Here is a 27,190-nt window from a genome sequence, read left to right as displayed (position 1 = left end):
TAGCCCTGGCTGCTGATCCTGGCTTCTGTGAGAAGCACCGGTGATAGCTCAAGCAACTGGGTTCCCAGCTCCCACATGGGAGGCCTGGATTGCATTTCCTGCTCCTGGCTTCAGCTTCAGCCTTGGCCCAATCCCCACCATTGGGGGCATTTGGGGAACGAACCGGTGGATGAGAGATTCTTCTTTCTCGTCTATTGTTCCTCTCTCTGCCTCTCAAATACATTTTTAAAACAATAATAAGTAACAGAATCATGTAATTCACACTTTCCTCATCAAAAAATGCTCAGCAGTGCCACCAAGCAACTGTTTTCGAGGTCCTCCTTTGGCTTACAATTCTCTTTATTCTGATTACAGAACTGCAGGCTTCAGAAACGACCTGACATCGTTCAGCTGAGACTCCCAGCAGCTCTCTCACTCCCAGGCTTTCCCCAGACCACAGTGTGCTCCTCCAAGGACCTGTCACTAACCTGCTCTTCAGGAATTGGGATCTTCTCATCAAAGTAAGTGGCGAAGGGCTCCCCTGCGTCCCCAGTGGACTGCGGAAGAGAGGAGTGACTATAGGCAGAGTTGATGACACCAAGACTGGCAGCGTCCCCATGGTCTCCAGATGCATTGTCTGAATTCACAGATTGGAGGAAAAATTAATAAAAAAGAACAAAATATGCCAACTTCTCCTTACTAATACCAAAACTACATATTCTTAATACCTAAACACACAAAACACGAACCTGATGCTAGTTCAATTTATTTTTAACATTTATTTTTATCTATATTTTAAAATGAATTTATTTCTATAGGAAATATATTTACATTGTTAAAAATCCAAGAAGTACAAAACAACTTGCACTAAACAAGCCGCCTTTCACCTTTCTTCTCTCACTCAGCTCAGGATCAGTTTTAACTCTCATTCAACGATGCTTTTCCTACTTCCACACCCCTATTTCTACTTGGTAATTTTTAGAATTATTTCATCCTCTTCTAAAAACACTGACAAGTAGAGAACAAAATAAAACATTCTCAGCCAAGATCCACTGGTCACCTAAAATCCTAACTTTTAAAGGAAAGAACTAGGTTAGTTTAGCAGAATGTCTTCCTCAGGGTTCGGTAGAATTTACTCACAGTCCCTGAACATTACTTCCCTCAGACCTCGCAAAAAATGTGGAAGCTCAGGATGAAATCTGAAGCTTCAGGGAAACCGCGGAGCAGAAGCCCTTCAATTCCTGGCTCAGACCTACTGTGAAGAGCTGTCAACACCCTCGTGACCAGGGGGCACTTCTCAGACTGCTATCAGTGTCTTCCCATTTTACAGCTAATCCTAAATGCAGGGAGGGCAAAGGTCTGGGAGAGAGGGGCTAATCTTTCAGAAATATACAAAGTCCAGTTTGCTGCAGTCATCAAATGGCTACTTTGATCTCTGTATTTACAATAAGTCCTTACACCCTCCAGTTCACGGGGAGGAGGAGAGCGTTTTTTCTATAGGGAGCCAACCCACAGTACCTTAATTAAGTAGCTCTTTGTTAACAGAATTTATAGACAAGGAATGAAAGGTTCTAAAGGGAAGCTCAGATTTAGGAAGGATTAGTCAAATCACTCAAGATAGTTCCAATAAAATATGAAGTATAATACATTCACCCTGTACACTACAGCTCCAAACATTTCTGAAACATCAGAAAATATCAGGAACAGGGGCCTGTGTAGTGGTGTAGGTTAAGCCTCCGCCTTCAGTGCCAGCAATCCATTTGGGTACCGGTTCAAATCTCAGCTGCTCTATTTCCAATCCTGCTCTCAAATCCCCCTGGGAAAGCCATGGGAGATGGCCCAAGTACTTGGGCTCCTGTACTAACATGGGAGACCCAGAATAATCAACTGGCTGCTGACTTTGGCCTGGCCCAGATCCTGACATTGCAACCATTTGGGGAGTGAAGATCTTCCAGGGGAGTGAAGATCTTCCAGCGGATCGAAGACCTTTCTCTCTGTATCTGCGAAAGAAAGAAAGAAAGAAAGAAAGAAAGAGAGAGAGAGAGAGAGAAAGAAAGAAAGAAAGAGAGAGAGAGAGAGAGAGAGAGAGAGAGGAGGGAGGGAGGGAGGGAGGGAGGGAGGAAGGGGAAGGGAAGGGAGGGAGGGAGGAAGGAAGGAAGGGGAAGGGAGGGGAGGGGAGGGGAGGGGAGGGGAGGGGAGGGGAGGGGAGGGGAGGGGAGGGGAGGGGAGGGGAGGGAAAAAATATCAGGAACAGCCCCTGCACTCCAGAGGTTCTTCGGCCAAGTCTGGGAACAGCACTGCCCTCAAAGGCATCACTGCTTTAGAAAGCAAACCTGTGGCTCACTTACGCTGGACTCAGAATCACAAATAAGGAAGTCCTTTGTGGTTATAAAGCCATATTCATTTACAGCCTAAGTCATCAGATGGTGACTTCTGAATGACGGTGTTGGAATAGATGACAAGAGGGAAAATATGGTAAATTTCTGTCACACAAATCTAATTCCACATCAAAACTAAGATAATAAGAGAGCTGTAAGTTACCATCTGGCATGTTCTGTTCAGGACCCAACACCATGGTAGAAACTTGAGTGCCCGAGTTCTTAGAATAGGATTCTGTAAAATAGAAAAGGGAAGGAAAATAAGAGCAAGAGCATACCAACAAGTTCAGAAACAGCATTTTGTTCCTCTGCATAAATGAACCCTTACTGTGTGAAAAGAATAATTCTTCTACTGGATTAGATAACCTAAAAAACAATCAGTTTTCAGGATATGACTGAAAAAACATTTACCAAAAACAGAAAAGTCTGAGTCATATTTCTGTTGGTGAGCCTTCAAAACCAGACTGAAAAGACATTTTAGTGACACAAGCAAATACTTTGGAAGAAGCACCCACAGAGAGACTGTGAGATGTTACCCAGTGCGTGTCTCTGTCTCCAGACTATCCCAACTATCATGATTTCCTAAGATGTATAGTGCGCTCTGCTCTGCCTAACAAACCTTCTAGAAAGGCAAGAAAAAGCTCTACACCAGGATCCTAGTAGTGGAGGGAGAGACTTCAGTCATCACATTCCAGGTGGCATTCTCCAGCCCTCTGACAACTGGGTGCCTCTCCCTCGGCCCAGCCCCTCCCGGACCCTCAGGGAGAGCTGAGACACCAGCAAGACTAGGCCTGAGCTGCTGACGCCAGCACTTATCTAGGTCCTGCAGGGAGCAACCTGCAAGGGGCAAGACCGGTCCAGGGGAGGACTCAGATTCCCAGCATCCTGCTGGGTTAAGTGTAACTGGGGGGAAGAGGAGAATACTGGTGAGGACATTGGGCCATACATTCCCCAGTCAGCCTCACCAATAAGGCTAATTTTTGAAATTTTGATCCATTTATTATGGAATATCTTCTCAGTTGATTTCACATTTAGATAGGAAGAACAAAGTAACATTTACTGATACCCTTCCCCTTAAATGCCAACAGTTACCATCCTACTGAAAAAGTGATAAAGCCTCCCCGTTGCTTAAGTAGCAGTCACTTTCCACCCTCATGGTGCTCCTATCTGAAATCAACACTCCTCGACTTACTTTTTTGGAGAATCTTTCTACCTACCAACATATGCTGCAACTATCTTACAGAACTGTAGAATTTACACCTCAAAGGGGTTTTTAGGTATCACCTACCTTCCGAGGTATAAAACATACCATGGGCACTGTGATACAAGTTAAACCATCTGGGACTGCCGCATTTGATATCACAGTGCCTGGGGCCAAGTTTCACCTCTGCTTCTAGTCTAGTTTCCTGCTAATGTCCATGCCAGGCAGAAAATAATAGCCAAATTGCATGGGTCTCTGCCACCCATGCTGGAGGCCCAGAGGGAGTTCCTGCTCCTGGATTCAGCCTGTCTCAACCCCAGCTACTGTGTTGGGGAGTAAACAAGTAAATGGAAGAGCTCTCGTTGTCTCTCTTTCTCTCCTTCCCCTGACCCTCACTCTGCCTTTCAAATAAATAAATCCTTTTAAAAAATACCACCACCTGCATTTGGAAAACAAATACCAATAACAGTATTGTAACAGACAACTAGCCACATCTCTCCTGCTTGGCTAAACACTGGCCAACAGACCCCAATAACACTGACTAAATCCGACTGTTAGTGACAATAGCACCTCACCTAAATAGGGTTTGTTTATCTGACTGCTCACTTGGATTCCAACCACAACACAGTCCCATGGCTTCCCAAAGCCTTTTTATTTTGGTTTTATACATAATTCTAATAAGACAGGGTATCAGGTTATCTTAATTCACAATAAATTAAGAAAGCACAGGCACCACCATTGTGGCACAGGGGTTATGCTGCCATTTGCAATGCCAGCATCCCATATGAGTGCTGGTTCCTATCCCCGCTGCTTCACTTTCAATCGAGCTCCCTGCTAATATGCCTGGGCAAACAGCAGAAGATGGCCCAAGTATTTGAGTTCTTGCACACATGTGGGACACTTGGATGCAGCTTCTGGCTCCTGGATTCAGCCTGGTCCAGCCCCAGCCATTCTATCCACTTAGGGAGTGAACCATGGTTGGATGATCTCTCTTTTTCCCCTCTCTGTCAAATAAATAAATCAATAAATAAAAATAATTAAGAAAGTCGGTCAAAGGGAGAGGAAGGGAGAAAGGGAATATCATTGTATTCTTAGAATTGCATCAATGAACTATACTGAACCTGTTAAAAACTAAAAAAAAAAAAAAAGAAGAAGAAGAAGAAGAAGGAGAGAGAGAGAGAGAAAAAAAACTGCAGGGGCCAGCCTGTGGTATAGAAGATTAAGCTGCCACCTGCAGCACTGGTATCCCATGTAAACATGGGTTAGAATCTTAGCTGCTCCACTTCTGATCCAGCTCCCTGTTAATGCACATAGGAAAGCAGCACAAGCTGTCTCAAGTGCTTGGGCCCCTGTACCCATGTGGGAGACCAACAAGCTCCTGGCTCCTGGCTTCAGCCTGTCCCAGCCCTGGCTGTTGCCACCATTTGGGGAGTGAACTAGAAGATGGAAAACCTCTCTGTCTGTGTCTCTCCCTCTGTAATTCTGCCTTTCAAAAAAAAAAAAAAAAAGCACAGATCAGATCTGGGAATAAAGTTCTCACAGGATAAGAGGAACTTGGCAATTGAAGAATCAGAAAAATTAAGGAAGTACATCAATCAGCCTTAGGGCATTTGGTATGAGACAAAAAGCCCTTCCTGATACTTCAGTCAGTTCTGAGAACATTATTACCAGTACAATAACTAATTTCCAAATGTGGCCCTGACTACCGAGAACTGATTGAACTGGATTGCACAAAAGGAGCAGGACTTTAGCTTAACTGTTAAGATGCTTGCCTCTCATATCAGAGATCCAGGTTCCATTTCAGCATCCCGCCTCTAGGTTCCTGCTAATGCAGACCCTGGGAGGCAGTGGTGATGGCTCAAATAATGGCTTCTATCGCCTACGTGGGAGACCATAGATGGTATTCTGGGCTCACAGCCCTGCCTGAGAGTAGTACAGTCCCGGCTGCTGTGAGCATGCTCACTTGCACCCTCTTTCTCTCTCTCTCTCCCCCCTCCTTCTCTTTCTGCCTCTCAAGTACATATATGAAAATGGAGAGAGAAAAAAAAGAAAGCAAGCGGTAACACATTTATCACAAAAATATTAATAAATTGTATATAATTATTAGTGATTCTAATAGTGATTCTAAGTGATCATCCCCAAAGCAAATGTACACAGGGCCAATAAAATACAAGAAATCTGGCTTTCTCTGAACTCTCAAAAAGAAGAAAATGGATACTAGATTCCAACTTTCTCATCAAAACCCCACTGTTTGCAGTGTCTATAAAACAAAACTAGATCAGGGAATAGTCAATTAAGTTTGCTGTGCTGGACAACACAGACTCCATGAAAATTTAGACACATACAAAAGCACCAAGTCAATATTGACAGTTCTACTCTCTAGGACCGCATCACCAGGTCATTTCAATCATTTCATTACATTAAGAGAAAGATTTCAGAGTTAGGACACAAGCAACCAGAAACAAGTCAGCAATGGTTTAATATTTCTTTTTAACACTATTTTGATATTTCAGCTCACCCACTAAAATAGAGCATTATCTTCTCTTGAATCAAGTAAGACTCCTCCTATCCAACAGCAACCAACAGAAAAAACTGACAGTTAAATAGGAACATTTTATCCCATTCTTATCAAGTTGTTTTGAAAGACTGTTTTACAAGACATAAATTCTAATAACATTGTATTACCTGTCTAAAATATCACAAGTCTACAATATCCTTTGATCCATTTACAAGAAACACTCACACAATACCTGTGCAGGGGCGCGATGGGTTAAGCCATGGCCTATGACACCGGCACCCCACATTAAAGTGGTGGTAAGTCTGCTTCTCTGCTTCCAGCTCCCTGTTAATGTACCTGGGAAGGCAGCAAAAGATGGCCCAAGAGTTTAGGTTCCTACCACCCATGTGGGAGACCTGGATGGAGCTCCAGGCTTCAATCTGGTCCAGACCTGGCTGTTGCAGCCAGTGGAAGACTAAAGCAGAGGGCAAAAGATCTATTTCTTTCTATCTCTCTCCCTCTCTCCCCCGCTCCCTCTCCCTTTCCCCCTTGTCACTCTTTCAATAAATAAATCTTTTTTAAAAAAGATATATGTGTCAGGATATTTCCCAGTTTTGCCTGTGTTATTAAAAAACCTGGGTATCAAGAAGGGACTAGCTGAATCAACTGTGTACCACAGGAGAAAATACTATGTAACTATTATGAGTAACACAGATCTATACACTCTGATAGGAGACAATGGTGTCAAGTGAAAAAAATGAACTTATTGAGCAGTATGCTATCATTTATGTAGCAAAAATGAAAAAACTTGGAGGGAGAACACATACCAGAGTCTCTGCAGAAGATACGCCCAAAGCATGTAGCAACAGTAGTCCCCTAAGACAAGAAAGGCATGGAGAGCACAAACGAGGAGAGGTAAAGGAAGATCTCTCAGTGAATATACCCTGTCTACCTTTTAGCACTGAAAAAAAAAAAAAAAAAAAAAAAAAAAAAAAGTTCTGGGGTAGGCATTGTGGCACAGTAGGTGAAGCCACTGTTTGGGACGCCAGTATCGCAAACAGGAGAGTCTAAGTTAGCTAGAACCTTGGTCCACTTCTACCAGCTTCCTTCTAATGTACACTCTGGGGCACAGCAGTGATGGCTCCAGTGCTTTGAATCTTACCACCATGCAGGAAACCTGAACTGAGTTCCACTCTTCTGGCTTCATTCTGGCCTAACCCTGGCTACTGCAGGCATACGGAGGAGTGAACCAGTGACCGGAAGATCTGTTTCTCTGCGTTTCAATTTAAAAAAAAAAAAAAGGAAAAAAAGTTTTACCATGTACATATATTATTTTTTAAATTAAAGGTCATATGAATTCACTTAACTTCTCAACAAACACTGGAGGGATATCCAGTTGAACTCTGATAAAGCTGCAATGGATAATCAGAGATCTGCAGCTGCCCAGCTGGCAGGCATTTACTGCCGTAAGTCTAATCGACAACCACTGTGAGTATCCAAATAGCCATGCTCTGAAAGTATGCTTTGGAAGCACCTGGACGCAAAGAAGCAGAAGCCCCCTGCTCAGAGAAGCATTTCTGGCCTGCCAAACTTGGGTTAGATGTGCTTCTCTGTCCTCCTTCAAGGCACCTACTACTTCCCATTACCATTACTCTTGAAATTATCTGTTTCCTGATACTATTCTTTCAACGTCTCTACAAGTTTGAAATTATATGAAAATTCAAAGTTGAAAACACCAAGTAGCTACAATAAATTCTAAACTCAAATTAACAACAATTCTGTATGTTTCCAGTGTTTATAAGAACTCTGGGGGCCGGCGCTACAAATGCAACAGGTTAAACTGCAGCCTACAACACTAGCATCCCATATGGGCACTGGTTTGAGTCATGGCCACTCCACATCTGATCCAGCTCCCTGCTAATGCACCTTGGAAAGCTGCAGATGATTGCCCAAGTACTTGGTCCCTTTCTACCCATGTGGGAAACCTGGATGGAGTTCCAGGTTCCTGGATTTGGCTTGGTCCAGCCCTGACCATTACAGCCATTTGGGGAGTGAACCAGCAAATGGAAAATCACGCTCTCTCTCTAATTCTGCCTTTCAAATAAATAAATAAATAAATCTTTAAATTAAAAAAAAAAAAAAAAGAACTCTAGAACAATTTGGAGGACAGCCCAAACCTGTTTTAACAACTGCTTCCTGGATAGTTTGAAATACTAAATACTAAAACATTCCAGGGTAGGGGTAGGTGTTTGCTGCAGAAGTTGAGACACTGCTTGGATGGCTGCACACCACACAGGAGTGCCTCATTTGAGTCTTGACTCAACTTTCAGTTCCAGCTTCCCACCAAGGCACACCCTGGGAGACAGCAGATGATGGCTCATGGACTTGGGTCCCTATCACCTACCTGGGAGACCCAGATTCAGTGTCTGAGCTCCTGGCTTGGGCCAGGTCCAGTCTCCACTATTACGGGCTTTTGGAGAGCAAACCAGCACATGAAGATCTCTCTCTGCCTTTCAAATTAAATTAAAAGAAATATTTTTAAAAATCATATTGTGTATAAGAGATATATACAACTCTAATATTTTTGTCTATGGCTAAAAACAAAGTTTGAATTTCAAACAATCTGATTTCTTATAAAATACCCCTACAGAAAGCAAACACTAAAAACCATTTCACTGATTTTAGAGCGGAAAAAGTCTCCCTAAAATTAACTGTAAGGTTTAGAATGATGTTTTTTTCTTTTTTTACTTGACAGGCGGAGTTAGACAGTGAGAGAGAGAGAGACAGAGAGAAAGGTCTTCCTTCTGTTGGTTCACTCCCCAAATGGCCGCTACGGCCAGCACACGGCGCTGATCCAAAGCCAGGAGCCAGGTGCCTCCTCCTGGTCTCCCATGCGGGTGCAGGGCCCAAGCACTTGGGCCATCCTCCACTGCCTTCCCGGGCCACAGCAGAGAGCTGGACTGGAAGAGGAGAAGCCGGGACTAGAACCGGCGCCCATATGGAATGCCGGAGCCGCAGGTGGAGGATTAACCAAGTGAACCATAGCGCTGGCCCTAGAATGATTTTCAACACAACTCTCTAATTCTTCCCCATTTTTTTCCTCATGTCCTCCACCTCAATAAAATCAAAGACAGCATTAAATAGGGGGAAAAAACAACACAGAAGTAACCAAACAAGAGTTTACCTGGAAATGGCTGATTTAACAAATATAAGCAAAAATATTTAAAGCTAAAGCTCTAAATGGTTTCCTCAGTCACTGCTCATTGCCAGAGACATGCTAGTGACAAAGTAGAAATTTCCATCAAGGTTTTAAATGTGATACTCAGCAGTTTATTAGAAAATAACAAGGAATCGTGATTTTAGATTACATTTGTCCTAAAGAAAATGTAAATACTTCCAGATACTTTTAAAGTTATCTTTTCTCAATAAGGCCTACTTTAAAACTAAAGCACTAGACCGGCACCGTGGCTCAATAGGCTAATCCTCTGCCTTGCGACGCCGGCACACCAGGTTCTAGTCCCGGTCAGGGCGCCGGATTCTGTCCTGGTTGCCCCTCTTCCAGGCCAGCTCTCTGCTATGGAGCGGGAGTGCAGTGGAGGATGGCCCAAGTGCTTGGGCCCTGCACCCGCATGGGAGACCAGGAGAAGCACCTGGCTCCTGCCTTCGGATCAGCGCGGTGCACCGGCTGCAGCGCGCCAGCCATTGGAGTGTGAAGACCTTTCTCTCTGTCTCTCTCTCTCTCTCACTGTCCACTCTGCCTGTCAAAAAAAAAAAAAAAAAAAAACTAAAGCACTAGGGGTAGGCGCTGTGGAGTAGCAGGTAAAGCCTCTGCCTGCAGTGCTGGCATCCCATATCAGCTCTGGTTCAAGTCCCAGCTGCTCCACTTCCGATCTAGTTCTCTGCTATGGCCTGGGAAAGCAGTAGATGGCCCAAGTGCTTGGGCTCCTCTGTGGAAGACCAGAAGAAGCTTCATATCAGCTCAGCTTCAGCCACTGTGGCCATTTGAGAAGTGACGTATGGAAGACCTTTCTCTCTCTGCCTCTGCCTCTCTGTAACTCTGCCTTTCAAATGAATAAATAAATCTTTAAAAAAAATGACTAAAGTATTTCACTTTCCTTCTAAGTTATTCCTGTTAATCCAACATCTATGCTGGATGAGATGTTTTTCATGGAGGTGAACTCCTGCCCTTTGGATGACTGGAAGACATCGTAATTCTCTGAAATATTCAAGCAGCTCAGAGATAACTGTTTTCTGGACCCATGTATTCTAATAAGAAACATTATGTCACTTTTTTAAAAATGTGATATTATTACTCTGTCCATTTCTCCATGCTAGGTCAAGGAATAAGCAACATCTTTCCATCAAAAATATCTATCCAATTAGTTCTAAACCTAATCTGCTACCAATGAGGGTAAAGAGAAAGCAGCAACATAGAAAAACCAATTGATTTTCCAAGTTTTTTTTTTTTTTTTTTTTTTTTTTTTTGGACAGGCAGAGTGGACAGTGAGAGAGAGACAGAGAGAAAGGTCTTCCTTGTGCCATTGGTTCACCCTCCAATGGCTGCCGCGGCCGGCACACTGCGACCGGCGCACCGCACTGATCCGAAGGCAGGAGCCAGGTGCTTCTCCTGGTCTCCCATGCGAGCGCAGGGCCCAAGCACTTGGGCCATCCTCCACTGCACTCCCTGGCCCTAGCAGAGAGCTGGCCTGGAAGAGGGGCAACCTGGACAGAATCCGGCGCCCTGACCGGGACTAGAACCCGGAGTGCCGGCGCCGCAAGGTGGAGGATTAGCCTGTTAAGCCGCGGCGCCGGCCCCAAGTTATACTTGAGGAATAAGATCAGAAGTCTGAAATTGTTTTTTCACTTGGGATAAGTCTGTCTTATTTTTTCTTATTAAAATGAATTTTCTGTTATAAAATGAAAAGATACAAAAAAGACAAGATGAAGACTGACTGTATCTACTGCATGACAGAAGAAAAAAAGTGAAATGGCCCTCTGATAAGTGTTAGCTTAAGGAAAAGGCCTCAGAAATAATCCACTCTACCTAAGCGGGCAACATTAGACATCTGCCTTTAACCAAAAGCCACACAAACACGCATACTTCATAAAGTGCCAGCAGTGTGCTCTTCTAAATGCACTTAACACGAACTGGCCTCTCCCCCAACCCCACCACGATGGTCACTGAGACAGGAGCTCAGCTTGCTCTTCGTTTAATTAACTTTGCATACCAAAACAATAACCAAAATTACAGACCTCTTACTCCATCTACCAGAGAGCCACAACTCCAGCTGAACACCAATGTGCTGATGGGCTTTTGAGTCTTTCTTGTTAGGTGAAAGAAACACTTGCCATTGAAATACACAAAGAAAGAAGAAGAAAGAAAATATTCAGAGGCAAAAAGAGGAGAAGGAGTAAGACATCAGAAGGAGGAGTCCAGCTGATAAGGAAACCAGCTGCCTGGGTGTCAAAGATGATAAGAGAAATGTGCCAAGGTTTCTAAAGGTACTAGCATTCTAGAGAAAAACACATCACCAACCAGGAACTTCAGTACTGGAAGAGACTGAGACTCACCAAAGGGGCCCCTTCTCTTTCTGTGCTCAGTGCTCTAGCGGCTGCAGCGGTTTGCCCTGACTGCTCACGTGCTGGAGTCACTGAAGTCTGCCTGTCAGTGACTAAGCTTGCCTTCTGTTCCTCCCAACTCCCAGGATGAGCTTCCTCTGAACTTCCTCCCAACTACAACTTTACAGCAGCTCACTTCCCTTTGGGGGACCAGTCTGGCCCCTTGGCTTGACACCTTCATCCTGAAACCCCAGCTCTGTGAACAAGTTCAAAGACTCATCTCAACTAGAATAATGAAATCCCCTATAAATGAGAATGTACATAGCTCTTGCTTTAGAAAAAAAAAAAAAATGTTTTGCCCTCACACTACGGCAAGTAGCTTTATCTCTGACATATATAATGTTAATAGGGGCCCACGCTGTGGCATAGTAGGTTAAGCCTCAGCTTGTGGTGCCACCATCCCATATGGATGCTGGTTTGAGTCCCTGCTAATGGTCTGAGAAAGCAGTGGAGAATGGACCAAGTGCTTGGGCCCCTGTACCCACTCGGGAGACCCAGAAGAAGCTCCTGGCTCCTGGCTTCGGACTGGCCCAGCTCCAGCCATTGCAGCCATTTGGGGAGTGAACCAGCAGATGGAAGACTCCTTCTTCCCTCTGTAACTCTTCTCTCAAATAAATAATCTTTTTTAAAAAGAATGTTTATCATTAGATTATATCCAATTCTTTTATTCTAATGATAAATATCAGCTTCTAAATGCAGTTTGACATTAAAAATTTTAAGTACAATTTTTCTTCTCTTCTGAAAGCAAAGAAAACACATGTAAAGGCAGCTCACACATACTACAAGATTCTCCAGCGTCATACACACTTCATTCTGCTCCTTGGAACCTAACAAAATTGCAATAATTAACTTATAACCCTCTTTTTTCATTACCCAAGAGTTTTAACAAACACTAGATTCTAAGAGATGAAACCAAAACAAAGGAAAGCCGCATACAACATGACCCACCAGCAAGAAGCACAAGGACAAGGCTGAGAACCCCAACTCCCCAATCTGTCTTTACTAGAATCTTTGAACTTTATGCTGCAAAAAGTAAATTAATCTGGCATCCCATGTGGGCACCAGTTCGAGTCCCAGCTGCTCCACTTCTGATCCCGCTCTCTGCCATGGCCTGGAAAAGCAGTAGAAGATGGCCCAAGTCCTTGGGCTCCTGCACGTGGGAGACCCAGAAGAAGCTCCTGGCTCCTGGCTTCGGATTGGCTCAGCTCCAGCCATGGCGGCCAACTGAGTAGTGAACCAGAGGATGGAAGACCTCGCTCACTCTCTGCTTTTCCTTCTCTCTTTGTGTAACTCTTTCAAATAAATAAATAAATAAATCTTAAAAAAAAAAAACAACAGAAGAGTAAACAATAAATATGCTTTTGTCATTCCTGGACAACTGTTTTATATTCCACTCTCAATGCATTAAAATATATTTTACAATAGATATGTTGTTTAGCTAGGATATTCCTGATGATTGGATGCAGCTTCTTTGTGTCTCCAGGAGCCAATTAATGTTACTTGTTCAATAAATGTTAATTATAAAAAGGATAAATGGTTTCTAGTGAGACAAACAGGATATAGGTCTTCTAATTCCCCAAATTCTGCCTATTCAAATGCCTCTGACTTCTTTTCCAAAATATTTTATTAAAACCAGAGAGATCATAATGAGAACCATATTGGGGAGGCTCAATACTGCCTCAAACACTCTCTCTAAAGGAGCTACTCCCTTGCTTCCTTATTCAAGAACAAACCGAGAGGTTTCCAAGACACTGTCCTCTGCCCTCAGCAAGTCAACACTCAACTTTCCACGAGAAAGAAGTACTAAGCCGTCTTATTCCAGAGCTAAATAATTAACTCATACCACCCGCACTACAGCCAAATCTGGTCAGAATGCTGCTGCTGCAAGCCATGTTCTCTGTCATAAGTTCAGTAAATGACTTTATGATTAATTCCTAATCATGCTTCCCATGAAAACGGCAAGAAACAGGAGAATTAAAAGACAAAATGGTCTTCCACTGAATCTCCCAGCTAGCACTAAGAATTTGAGAGGGATTGTTAAACCCACACAAGTGGCATAAATCTGTCAGCAAACCTTGTATATACACGGTGAGGAGGCAAGGAATACAGATGTCTCATTCAACAGCACCCACCCGGCTCTTGGGGCTGAAGTCAAATTGGAGGAGAACATTCTCTCACCTCACCTTCACTGAGTCAAAACTGAACCACAGCTGCCCCGTAGTTCAGTGGAGTACTAGCAGGGACCACCACTGATTCCCAGCCAGAAGAAGTAAATTAAGATTCCTATCAAGCTTCCCTATTTCTCAACAAGAAGTGCTGCCAGGCTGCTCGGAAATTCCCCTCTTGAGTCCCACAGCCATTCCGGAACCTGAGAATGTGTGCTGCAACCAAGGCCTTTTTGGTACTGGATCCAAAATAAATGGTCCACACCAACTACACCGTCAATGAAATATGATCCAATGAAACAGCCAAGGAAGTTCTCAGGTTTCATTTATCAAACAGAGCTAACACAGAAAATGACACGGTATAATGATAGTTTCCAATCTTATATGGGGGGGGGGGGGCAGAAAGCCTCTGGTCACATGTAATTACCCCATACCCTCAGATCAAAGTTAATGATGTGGATGAATTAAAAGGCCTAAGGGTACACTGGTAATAGAAGGCAAGGGATTCTGAGCAAAGCGTGTAGAATTCTTTAGAAGCTGGGGGGTTGGGGGGGTGGGTGGGACATATAGAGGTAATGTTAAAGAAACCCCCCCACACACACTGGCACGGTCCTACGCATTTAATCAATAACTTAGTACTCACCAATAACCCCATAAAATTGATAGTATCAATCCCCATTTTCAGTATGTGGAACAAAAGAAGAAAATTCAAAATACTCAAAGGTTTATGCAGCCAAGAAGTGCTGCAGATTGGTCAGGGCTCCGATGCTATGGAAGCTGACATAAAACACAGCTGCCCGTATGCTCACCAACATGCACTAAAATTACAATCAGTCAAAGCACCTAGGAGCCTAGTCTCTTTTTATGATGACGGCTTTTGCTTTCCACTTCAAAAGATGTCACATTTCTTTAACTTTGTCAAACGGTACTGAGAGCCAAGAACAGGAGGAAAACACTCATTTTCCACGGAGAAAACTCAAGCCCAGTGATGCTCTTCGACGCAGTCAGACGGACGAGGTAGGGCATTCGGGGGAAATGAAAGCTATCACAGAGCGAGAGCGGCCCCCAGGCCAGGTCCACAGAGGACGCAGGGCGCCCAGCCCTCCCACGGGAGCGCTCCACGCGTGACGTCGGGGGCTCTGACGCCAGCACTTGACGAGGGGCGCGGGGAGGCCCAAGGCTCCGCCGCCTTTTGGAATCCTCGGCCTTGCCCGTCCGCCGCCTCCGCGGCGTCCACGCACTCGGCGCAGCCTCGTGAGGCCCGCGTGCCGCCAGGGCCAGCGTGGGGTGGACCAGCTGTCCCAGGCCCCGGGGCCGCGGCGAGCGACCTGGGCCACACGGCCTCCGTACCCGGCAAACGGCGCCTTCCCCAGCCTACCTTTCAATACCGCGACCCCGCAGCCCCCGGGAAGCGGCCCTCCGCTCCCGCACCGCCCCTCGCTGCCCCGCGCGGCGCCCCGGGGTCCGCTCCTAGCCGGTGCTCCAGCCCTCCCGCTCCGCCCTCGCCCGCCTACAGAAAGCCGGGCGCCCCGACGCCCACCCCGCCGGCCTCTCGCCTTACCAGCTCCGCAATCACCTCACGGGCTGCCCGGCCGCCGCCGCCGCCGCCGGCTCCACGACCCGAGGGCCATTGCCGGCCGGCCAACCCCCGGGCCTCCCCGCGATTGGCCGACGGATGCCAGCTGCCCATTCCTATTGGCTGGATTCCCGCCCGGCCGGGGCGCGTGGCAGCCGCTGGGGTCCCGAGGCCCCGCCCACCCGGAGGTCAGCCCGGGAGCCGGGCCCGCGCGGTGCGGGCGGGAGTGGAGTCCGGCTCGGCGCGGTCTGTCGCGCGGAGAGATCCACTCAGCACCCCCCAGCCCTGGATTCCGGTGTCCCCAACCCTGCAGGCAGCCTGGGAGCAGACAAAACTTCCAGCCACAGTTCTCTAAATAAGCAAACCCCTTTCATGTCGGGACCTGAGGTCTGTGAGGGGCAGCTCCAGACCGGAGTACGGCCACTACAGGACCGCGTCCACGGTCCCCAGAGCGGCGTGGCCGTGTCTGCCAGATACCGAGCCAGGGCCGCGGGCTCGGCCCCATCCGGTGTCCTCTCCCAGGCTTCCGCAGGGACTGGTTTCCCCTGGTCCGGGCCGGCGGCCCCGCTCCACCTCTCCCGCGGTGGCTTTCGTTCGCTTCGGAGGCGCTGCCAGACCGTGAGCGATCGGACAAACCCCCCTCCTGTCCTGCAAACGACGTTCGGGGCTCCCGAAAACGTCCTCGCCGCCACCGCCCGCAACATTAACGAGCGCCCCCGGCTTCGCTGTTCGGGCGAAGACGGCTGGGAGAACCTTGACTAGTTACCAGAGTCCAGAAAAACGCCAGTAAAGTGCAAAGTTAAAAAAAAAAAAAAAAAAAAACCTCAGCGCGCGCACACACACACACACACACACCATCAGCTTCCTGGCTCAGGATGGTTTCCGTACGGAACTTCTCCTGGGAAGAAAAGAAAAGGCACGCGTTAGTTCTGAGTCTCTCCACCGCCGCTGCGGGGTTTCAGAAAGGCTGACCCCTAGACCAGAACCTTTCTCAGGGCAATCTCTGCTGCAAAATACAAAATGGCACAGGCTGGAGCTGTCCCTGTCGCCGGGCAGCTTCCCCGGGCTGTCGCCTACTTGCTAGCTACTTACTCAGCTCGCAGACAGGAGCTGCCTCTGCCTTACTCTGCTTCTTCCTCATGGTGCAGAACTGGCTGAACTGCCCAGTGCCGGCTCCTGCTCCATATATGCAGACAGGGTGTCCCTCCCCTGGTTAAGTAAGGACCCTTCAGGCTGCCTGGGGCAACGCGGCGTGTGTAAAGAATTTCAAGAGGCGAACCGCGCCCTCCAAAGCGTAATCAAATTTCATCTTTGACCTGTCATGAAAGGGGAAGCATTATCTATCTGCCACGCCTTGATATTAATTGACAATTAATTGAGGTCAGACAAGTAGACTAAGATTTCATTTCCATCCCACTAGGCGGGAGCAGGTGCAGGAGGCCGACCAGGAAGTGCGGGTGGGCGAAAGGGGCAGAGTTTGGGGAGTATTTTCTTCAGCCTGCCGCTGCCCTTGGTGCCAAGCCGGTTCAGGCGCTTGTAGCAGGGTCCATGTGTGCGAGGACTCTGCCCCTCTGAGACTGAGGTGAAACCAATTAACCCAGGCCCCAGGGTCCACAGGTATTTTCCACCTGGGTACGTGCAGTACCGGGGCCATAACGAGGTGAAAACGCCACTGGTCTCTCCTCAGGAACTGAATGAGCCGCTGACATCAGCCCGGTCAATCAGTGACCCATGGGTGGACAACAAAGCCACAGAAATCACAGACACAGAGCTTAATGGGAAAGCGAAAAAACAAAAAAACAAAAACCCTGAGTCAGCAAAAAGGAATCCTGGGTGAGTCCAGGATTTCCTAATGTGGGAGGAAGGGACCTGAAAAAATGAGGAAAATTTGCCTCAGGAAAATAATTTAGGAAACACTGGGCTGGAAAGGCATTTGAATGGGTAGGATACAGAAAGGAGGAAGATTGGCTGCTCTCAGGTAGCAAGCACTTCTCTGGTTGCACAGTTTTAAAGAAAATCTGCTTAATACCATAAGAACATAATACCTTAGAAAGAAAAAGAAAAGCAGTCATCAACTCAAAGTAGTCAAGAAAGGCTTCCAGGGGCTGGTGCTATGGCGTAGAAGGTTGAGCCTCTGCCTACAGTGCCGCCATCCCATAAAGGCGCCAATCCATGTCCCTGCTTATGCGCCTGGGAAAGCAGCGGAAAGTTGGCCCCAGGAAAAAGCTCCTGGCTCCTGGCTCTGGCCTGGATCTGCCCTGGCCATTGTGGCCATTTGGGCAGTGAGTCAGTATAGAAGATCTCTCTCTTTTCTCTGTATCTCTGCCTTTCAAATAAATAAATAAATCTTAAGAAAGAAAGATTGGGCTGGTGCCGTGGCTCAATAGGCTAATCCTCCATCTGTGGCACCGGCACCCCAGGTTCTAGTCCCAATCGGGGCGCCGGATTCTGTACCAGTTGCTCCTCTTCCAGTTCAGCTCTCTGCTGTGGCCCAGGAGTGCAGTGGAGGATGGCCCAAGTGCTTGGACCCTGCACCCGCATGGGAGACCAGAAGAAGCACCTGGCTCCTGCTATCGGATCAGCGCAGTGCGCCGGCCGCTGCACACCAGCCATAGCGGCCATTGGAGGGTGAACCAACGGAAAAGGAAGACCTTTCTCTCTTTCTCTGTCTCTCTCTCTCTCTCACTGTCCACTCTGCCTATAAAAAAAGAAAGAGAGAGAGAGAGAGAGAGAAAGATAGATAGATAGATAGATTAGGGGCTGGCGCTGTGGCACAGCAGATTAAAGCCCCAGTCCACAGCACCAGCATCCCATATGAGTGCTGGTTTGAGTCCCGGATGCTCCACTTCCAATCAAGCTCTCTGCTGTGGACTGGGAAAGCAATGGAGAATGGCCCAAATTCCTGGGCCCCTGTGCCCGTGTGGGAGACCCGGAAGAAGCTCCTGGCTCCTGGCTTCAGATCGGCTCAACTTCAGCCATTGCAGCCATTTGGGGAGTGAACCAGCAGATGTAAGACCTCTCTCTTTCTCTCTTTCTCTATCTCTCCCTCTACCTCTCTAACTCTGCCTGTCAAATAAATAAAATAAATCTTAAAAAAAAAAAAAAGAAAAGAAAGAAAGATTGGGGCCGGCATTGTGGCCTGGCTTTGGCCTGGCCCAACCCTGGTCATTGTGGCCATTTGGGGAGTGAACCAGTGGATGGAAGACCTCTTTATCTTCTGCTCCCTCTCTGTAGCTCTGCTTTTCAAATAAATAAAATAAAGGAAGGAAGAAAGGAAGGCAGACAGACAGAATTCCAGCAAGTGGCTCCAATTCCTCCCCAGATGAACCACTGACTCAGTAGAAGGAAATGCGGATCTCCTGCCAGGACCTCAGATGCAGATATTTTTGCTTTATGGCTCTCCCAAGCACTAAAAGTCACAATATTACAGCTTGATCTGTTCCTGACCTTGTTCTCCATCAGGCAAATCCCCTACGGCAGAGTGGCCTCTGCAGACTGGGCTGAGGCCACTTTGTCCTCTAAGAGAAAACAAAAGGACCTGTAAAACCACCTTGGAGAGAAAAGGCCCACTTGAGTTTAGCAATTCTACAAACGGGAATGTAGGGGGCCGGCACTGTGGCACACAGTAGGTTGATCCTCTGCCTGCGGCGTTAGCATCCTATATGGGCACCAATTCTAGTCCAGTCTGCTCCTCCAGTCCAGCTTTCTGCTATGGCCTGGGAAAGCAGTGGAAGATGGTTCAAGTCCTTGGGCCCTTGCGCCTGCATGAAAGACCAGAAGAAGCTCCTGGCTCCTGGCTCCTGGCTTCAGTTCAGCCCAGCTCCGGCCATTGCGTCCATTTGGGGAGTGAACCAGCGAATGGAAGACCTTTCTCTCTGACTCTCCCTCTCACTATCTGAAACTCTGTGTCTCAAATAAATAAATAAAAAATCTTAAGAAAAAAAAAAACAGGAATGCAATGTGACAATGACACTCTTCTACCAATAACCCCGATATTTCCTTTAGTTTCTCCCAGCATACACACTCCTCTCTTGCCATCTGTGTCCACATTTCTCACTTAGAGTAACTGTCAACATTAACTGAATTCTCCTTAAGAACAAACAGTGTATTTAACACTTCACAAACATGAATTAATCCTCACAGTACACTCATGAGGCAGGGACCATTATTATCTACAAATTAGGCACCTGAGGCTTAGGAGGTTGAAGTGTTTTGCCTAAGGACACATGGCTGGTTAATGGCAGTCGGGCTTTGCACAGAAACCTGTTAGACCCAGCAGCCAGCACTCAAGCACCACACCACACACATTCTGTACACTACCATTCAAACCCAGCTCAAAGACCATCTCTTTCGTAAAATCCTAGGAATGCGCGTTCCCTACGCGGTACACCCGACTGCGATAGCCAGCTCACTGTGTAGAGGTGAATACAGATCGCGTCATCTGTGCCTGTCATCGAAAGAAAAGGCGAAGTCGTCCTCCGTGCTACCTTCCACCCAGGGCCATGCTTTTTCATTTCTCTAAAACTGCCTGGAGTCAACTCCTCCCACTGTACCCTTAAGTTCCCTTAAAAACGCCTGTCTCTGTGTTGCCTTCCCAACGCCCCCTGGCCGCATTCTTCCTGTCCTGTGTCCTGTCTGCCACCCAGCACTTCTCACTCTACTCCGAGACTTTTAACCCATTCTGTAAATAAGAGGATTTATTGAGAAACTACTACAGGCCAACCGTGGCATGGGCGCTACAGAGACAAACACTAAGGAGCTAAGTGCAAGGCCCCATCTGTGATTCTTGCTTTTGAGCCTTCTTCTCCCACTCAATTTTGAGCTTCTCAAAGAGGGACATTATCTCAGCTTTGTATACCTGCTTTGTACGCCTGCTGCTAGCAAAGGCCAGGTGTAAAGGGGGTGTCCCATAAAGCTGTTATCCCATTTTTTGACATCTTATGGCTATCAGGCAATAAGGAATGCTAATTAAGGCATTTATATCCATGTATCTCTATCCAAAGGTGAGTCTTATCTGACCTAAAAATATTCCTCCCTTGATTCTGCCAGCCCAGTGAGCTATTCCTGTGATAAACACTGGAATGCACACACGGGAACCCCTCTGAGGACGGAGAATTCATCAGCCCTGCTGTGTGGAGTAGGAGCGCTGCTGGCAGGAGGCCCTGAGCTCTCCTCTCAGGCCTCCTCCCTGGCAGCCCACATCTGGTGAGGTTAGAAAGACCTCGTGCCTCTCACCCCAACCAGGGACATCTCTTAGGCTGGCTAGGCCTTCCTTTGCATCACAGCTCCCCTCCTCCTCCTGCCCAGCCTTGCCGCCAACTCTCCCTTCAGGTGCATCCCAACATCCCATCATAAGAGACGTTCTGCCCTCCTCTCCACTTGACCTTCCTTTCTTCCTACTTCCAGCAGCTCAAAAGCCAAGCTTCTGAAAAAGTGACCTGCGCTCACTCTGCCGTTTGTGGTCCATTCTGGAAGTGGCTCTCTCATTGGCTAAATGAGATCATTGTTGGCTGCTGACAAGCCAACTCTTCCGTTACACTGCTCTTAGCAGTCTGTCTCTGACTTCCATTATACTGTGCTATCTGGGTAGCTCCTCTTCGAAGAGCTCTTTCCCTGCTCCCTCCATCTGCTACTCTTCCTCCTGCTCATTAAATGTCAGTGTTTAGTCCTCATCCCATTTTTTTCTTTTACGATACCTCTGCAATCTCAATGTAATAATACTGCGGACCAGCCCAGCACTGTATACATTCATGGGACAGGATGTAGGAAGGGGAAAAAAACAACCTCTTAAGCATCAAATGGGTCTGAACTCCAGGTCCAGCCAGCTGGGAAGCCAGGAACAAGTTATTAAATCTGTGTGTTTCATTTCCTCATCTGAAATGGATATGAAATCCACCTCTTACAGCTCTGTTTTTAGTTCTCCAAATGCAAACTTCTCTCTGCCTCCCTTTCTGTTGTTGTACCTGTGCTAGAACATTCTTGTTTTGCCCATCTGGCTCACTCCCACCTACCACTGTGATCTCGCTTTAGATGGTCCCCCTTCCGAAATGCATTCTGTGATTCTCATGTCTGGGTGACATGGTCTTCTTGCAGTCTGAGAACATGCTATGCTGTTCCCATAGCATTGTCCCCCTGAACTGCATCACTGGACATCTCTCTGTAGCCCTTCTGGAGGGCCGGGACTTTGTTTTATTTGCTGTTGCACCCTCAGGGAGGATGCTGAGGCTGGCAGCCTCCCATCACAGCCACAGCCCCATCCCACCTGCTCCATGATGACTCTTGAATGTCATTACTCCATGAGCTATGTCCTCCCTGAATGTCCACCTGGAAAGTCAACATCAACATACCTCACTGTCCTCCTCTCTACCCAAACCAGCAGGTTCCTCTAATTTCCCCCACGCTCCCCACCTCTAAGTCCCATGGACCTCTCAACCTCCCAAATACTTCCAACTGCTATAGTCTACCTACGCAACGGCAGCTGTCCCCTTCTTTCTACTCCTGCTGTCACTTTCCTGCTTACGCCTGCACCACTCTAACTGCAGCCAACCTCTGATAACTCAATCATTCCTCTTACCCACTTGGAAACTTTCGGGGGCTTCCTATTGCCCACAGAATAGAGGAGGAGGAGTGAGCTCATGTTAAGTGCCTACTTGGGGCCAATATGTGTGATATTTTCTACATATTATCACGTTGCAATGTAGAACATGCTTTTCATCTGACATCCGAGGTTCCCCGCACCATGGTTCCAGCCTTCTTCCTACCTCATCCCCCACCTCTCCACCACGTAAATTCTTCATGGTGTTTGAATTCTATATTTGCTGCCCATGAACACACCTGGGGCTTTCTCCTCCCTGTGCTCCTGTTACTACCTCTACACACACTTCTAGCTGTGAAATTCTATCCAATTTTTCAAGACCCAACTCAAATGCCATCTACTCTTTAAAGTCTTTCCTAATTCCCACTTTTATATCTTTGTGCTTGTTTTGTCTCATATTTTTCCTGTGATTCATTATTTGTGTTTATGTTCTAACTTCTGCCACTAGATTGTGAGCGTCATGAAGATAGGTATATATTATTTTTTTTTTTATTTTTTGTGTGTGGTTATGGGTGTGTATGTGTGTGTATGTGCATGTGTGTGGTGTATGTGTGTGTGCATGTGTGTAGGTGTGTGTGGTGCCCTTGTATTTTTTTATTTTTTTATTTTTTTTTATTTGACAGAAAGAGTTATAGACAGTGAGAGAAACAGAAAGGTCTTCCGTCCGTTGGTTCACCCCCTAAATGGCTGCTATGGCCGGAGCTACGCCGATCCGAAGCCAGGAGCCAGGTGCCTCCTCCCGGTCTCCCATACTGATGCAGGGCCCCAAGCACTTGGGCCATCCTCCACTGCCCTCCAGGTCCATAGCAGAGAGCTGGACTGGAAGAGGAGCAACCAGGACCAGAACCCGGCGCCCATATGGGATACTGATGCTGCAAGCGGAGGATTAACCAAGTGAGCCACAGCGCCAGCCCCTAGTATTTCTATATCATTCACTGCACCTAGCAATATACTTAGCACATCACTAACCCTCAATAAACAGTTGTGATATTGAACTTTAGCTTAGATTTGAGTTTACATATAAAACAGTGCTTCTCAAATTGGGCTTCACCCCATTATTGAGTTATGAAATTAATTGTGTAGGTCACAATCAGATTTAAAAAAAAAAAAAGGATAGCATAGACAATACCAGAGAATAGGGTTAATCATGTGGCATAGTGGGTTAAGCCACCACCTGAGACACCAGCATCCCCAATGGACTGGCACTGGTTCCAGTTCTGGTTGCTTCACTTCCAATCCAGATCCCCGCTAATGCACCTGGGAAAGCAGCAGAAGATGGCACATGTTCCTGGGCCCACGTGAGAGACCCAGATGAGGCTCCAGGCTTCTGACTTCAGTGTGGCCCTGCCTTGGCCATTGCAGCCATTTGGGGAGAGAACCAGCAGATAGAAGCATGCTTTCTCTCTCTCTCTCTCTCTCTCTCTCTCTCTCTCTCTCTCTAACTCTGCCTTTCAAATAAAATAAATGAATCTTAAAAAAAGAAAAGAAAAGAAGGCCGATGCGGCGGCTCAATAGGCTAATCCTCCGCCTTGCGGCGCTGGCACACCAGGTTCTGGTCCTGGTCGGGGCGCCGGATTCTGTCCCAGTTACCCCTCTTCCAGGCCAGCTCTCTGCTGTGGCCTGGGAGTGCAGTGGAGGATGGCCCAAGTGCTTGGGCCCTGCACCCCATGGGAGACCAGGGGAAGCACCTGGCTCCTGGCTTCAGATCAGCACAGTGCACCGGCCGCGCTGGCCATTGGAGGGTGAACCAGCGGCAAAAGGAAGACCTTTTTCTCTGTCTCTCTCTCTCTCTCTCTCTCTCTCTCACTGTCCACTCTGCCTGTCTGAAAAAAAAAAAAAAGACTACAGAATGTTACTAGTACTAAGGTAAATACTATTTTGTGAAACTTTAATAGGTCATGTGTAGATCTGTATACTGAGTTGAGCTGAAATATATTTGTTATTGTGAGTCACAGACAAAAAGGTAGAAAAACACCATTATGATACTTACGCACTACTTCATCAGCTGATTACAAGGCAGCCCCTGCCGAGCCCCCTCCTCACTCCAGAGCGCTGCCTCAGCAACTAGACGAGAGAGTCAGGCAGAGGCAAGGCCCTGTCCTTACCTGAGCTGCTTTCCCATTAAGAGAGGCAGAAATAAACTAAAGAAAACCGTGCAAATACGTAAGAATTCTACAGCTGTGGAGTGTAGACTAGGTCTTGGATTTGGAGCTAAAATGGCTGCATTAGAGTTCTTGCTTTACCATTTATTAGCTGTGTAATAGAGGATATTATTCTGAGAGAAGCTTTATATCTCAAAACTTCAGTTTAGTCAACTCATATATACCCTATCTCACATAAATGAGTTAAAATTAAGTAATATGTATATACAAGGTTATTTTGTGATCTATAAAAATGTTTATAAGCTTTAAGAAAAAGCTTGTTGGGGCCAGCACTGTGGCTCAGCGGGTTAACGCCCTGGCCTGAAGCGCCAGCATCCCATATGGGTGCCAGTTCGAGTCCCGGCTGCTCCACTTCCAATCCAGCTCTCTGCTGTGGCCTGGGAAGGCAGTGGAAGATGGCCCAAGTCCTTGGGCCTCTGCACCCATGTGGGAGACTCAGAAGAAGCTCCTGGCTCCTGGCTTCAGATCATCGCAGCTCCAGCCATTGTGGCCATCTGGGGAGTGAACTAGTAGATGGAGGACCTCTCTCTCTGTCTCTACCTCTCTCTGTATCTCTGCCTGTCAAATAAATAAAATTAAATCTTTTTTAAAAAGTTTGCATAGGTTATTTTTTAAGATATTTTTATTTATTTGACAGGTAGAGTTACAGACAGTGAAAGAGAGACAGAGAGAAAGGTCTTCCTTCTGTTGGTTCACTCCTCAGATGGCCACAACAACCAGAGCTATGCTGATCTGAAGCCAGGAGCCAGCTGCCTCCTCCGGAACTCCCACATGGGTGCCGGGGCCAAAGCACTTGGACCATTTTCCACTGCCTTCCCAGGCCACAGCAGAGAGCTGGACTGGAAGAGGAGCAACTGGGACTAGAATCCGGCACCCATATGAGATACCGGCGCCACAGGCAGAAGATTAACCTAGTGTGCCATGGTGCCAGCCCCTTATATATGTTATTAAGTAAAGTGAAAATTGATGTCCAAAATATACAGCTAAGTGTACATTAGGCATGATTTTTATTTTGTTTGTTCTCAAAAGGAACTGTATTACTTGCATAGCAGGGAAATCCAATGATACATCTAAGCTTTGGGCAGGGCTGAGTCAGGAGACCCGGATACCACCAAGACATTGCCCACCTGTCTCTTTCTAACTTGACTTAGCCTTTAGTCTCTGCTTTAGAACCAATGTGGGCCTTTTAAAATTACTTTATTTTTTTGAGAGGTGGAAAAACAGACACACACACAAATGTACCCTCATCCACCGGTTCACTCCCTGCAATAGTCCCTATATGGGGCTCAGGAGTACTAAGCAGCAACTTATCACCAGGCCAAATGCCTGTCCCAGAACTAACATTGTTTTATTCTCAGGCAGGTCTCCCTGTGTAATGGAACACAGGCCCTCATCCACTCTAGACTGACTTGATCCTCCCAGAGAGCAAGTGGAGTATCTCTTTTCCTACAGCTCTAGCAGAAACCCCAGGAAGGGGGCCAGCACTGTGGCATGGCAGGTTAAGCCACCACCTGCTGCTGCTGGCATCCCATATGGGTGCAGGTTGAGTCTCCACTTCCAACCCAGCTCCCTGCTGATATGCCTAGGAAATCAGAGGAAGATGGTCCTAGTGCTTGGAACCCTGTACCCACATGAGACACCCAGATGGAATTCCAGGCTCCTGGCATTGGCCTGGTCCAGCCCTAGCCATTGCAGCCACTTGAGGAGTAAACTGGTGGATGGAAGATCTCTCTCTCTCTCTTTCTCCCCACCATCTCCATAAGCCTGCCTTTCAAATACATAAATATATCTTTAAAAATATCCCAGGAGGACTGTTTGACACCTGACTTAGGTCATAAGCCAAGTCCCAAACCTAACACAGTGGCTAGGGGTACCTGGAACACAAGCTGACCTTTGAAAGTAGGAAGTGGGATCAGCTCTCTTTGAGTCATCTTAACTTAAAAAGAGGTCGGCGGGACCGGCGCTGTGGCGTAGAAAGTTAAGCCAGTGCCAGCATCCCATATGGGTGCTGGGTGGAGTCCTGGCTGCTCCATTTCCAATCCAGCTCCCTGCTGGTGGGCCAGGAAAGCAGTTGAAGATGACCCAAGTGCTCTTGGGGCCCTGAACCCATGTGGAAGACCTGAAGGAAACTCCTAGCTCCTGGCTTCAGATCAGCCCAGCTCCGGCCATTGTGGTCAGTTGGGGAGTGAACCAGTGGATGGAAGACCCCTCTCTCTCTGTGTGTGTCTTTCCTTCTGCCTGTAACTTTGTCTCTTAAATAAATAAATCTTTAAAAGAGAGAGAGAATGAGAAAGGGAGGTTGGTTGGGGAGTCTTTTCACAGATGGACACGGATTCAGAATGATTGGATTTTGGATGCTGAATAAGAGTAGTTTAGGGGGCCAGCACTGTGGCGCAGCGGGTTAAGATGGCCCAAGTCCTTGGGCCTCTGCACCTGCGTGGGAGACCCGGAAGAAGCTCCTGGCTCCTGGCTTCGGATTGGCGCGGCTCCGGCCGTTGCGGCCAATTGGGGAGTGAACCAGCAAATGGAAGACCTCTCTCCCTCTCTCTGCCTGTCCTCTCTCTATATAACTCTTTCAAGTAAAATAAATAAATCTTAAAAAAAAAAAAAAGAGTAGTTTAGAAAGGCTTGTGGGAAACTAGGATACTACTCATCTTGCTGCTAGTTGCCTCGGTTTAATTTCATCATACACCATCACAGGAAGAACATACAAACACATGTTTGCTTCACACATTTAACAAAATATTCCAGTGCACCAGGCACTGGAATATATCAATGATCAAGACATACAAAGTTCCTGCTCTAGGTGGTCTTTCGTGGGGAGGGGGGGCACAGGTAATAAACAAAGGAGTCAGTAAGTACATGTCAGGGAGTGATAATTCCTATTTAAAAAATAAACTTAAGGGGTGGGCATGTGGAAAAATGGGTTAAACTGCTGCTTGGGACACCTGCATCCCATAGGGAGCACCAGCTTCAGTCCCAGCGCTCTGCTTCTGATCCAGTTTCCTGCTAATGCAT

At 46.9% G+C, this 27,190-nt stretch overlaps 1 protein-coding gene across 5 annotated transcripts in view; it reads right to left on the bottom strand.

Annotated features, from left to right (window-relative positions):
• Positions 1-27,190, bottom strand: part of SLC11A2 (solute carrier family 11 member 2) — a 64,010-nt gene that overhangs the window by 22,579 nt on the left and 14,241 nt on the right. The window contains exons 1-3 of one of the 5 annotated variants that reach the window (XM_062203665.1): positions 16,508-16,586; positions 2,521-2,592; positions 468-616 (exon numbers count right to left, since the gene is read on the bottom strand). In XM_062203665.1, the coding sequence (XP_062059649.1) occupies positions 468-616; positions 2,521-2,592; positions 16,508-16,556 (270 nt within the window). In that variant the 5' untranslated portion in view covers positions 16,557-16,586. Of the gene's footprint in view, positions 1-467; positions 617-2,520; positions 2,593-6,308; positions 6,373-15,400; positions 15,487-15,797; positions 15,820-16,507; positions 16,587-27,190 lie in introns of those variants that run through there. The other 4 variants (XM_062203664.1, XM_062203666.1, XM_062203668.1 and 1 more) reach the window with 4 other exon arrangements.

This window comes from Lepus europaeus, chromosome 10 (genome assembly GCF_033115175.1).
Source record: "Lepus europaeus isolate LE1 chromosome 10, mLepTim1.pri, whole genome shotgun sequence".
Lineage (NCBI taxonomy): Eukaryota > Metazoa > Chordata > Mammalia > Lagomorpha > Leporidae > Lepus > Lepus europaeus.
This window is presented reverse-complemented; position numbering and strand designations above follow the sequence as displayed.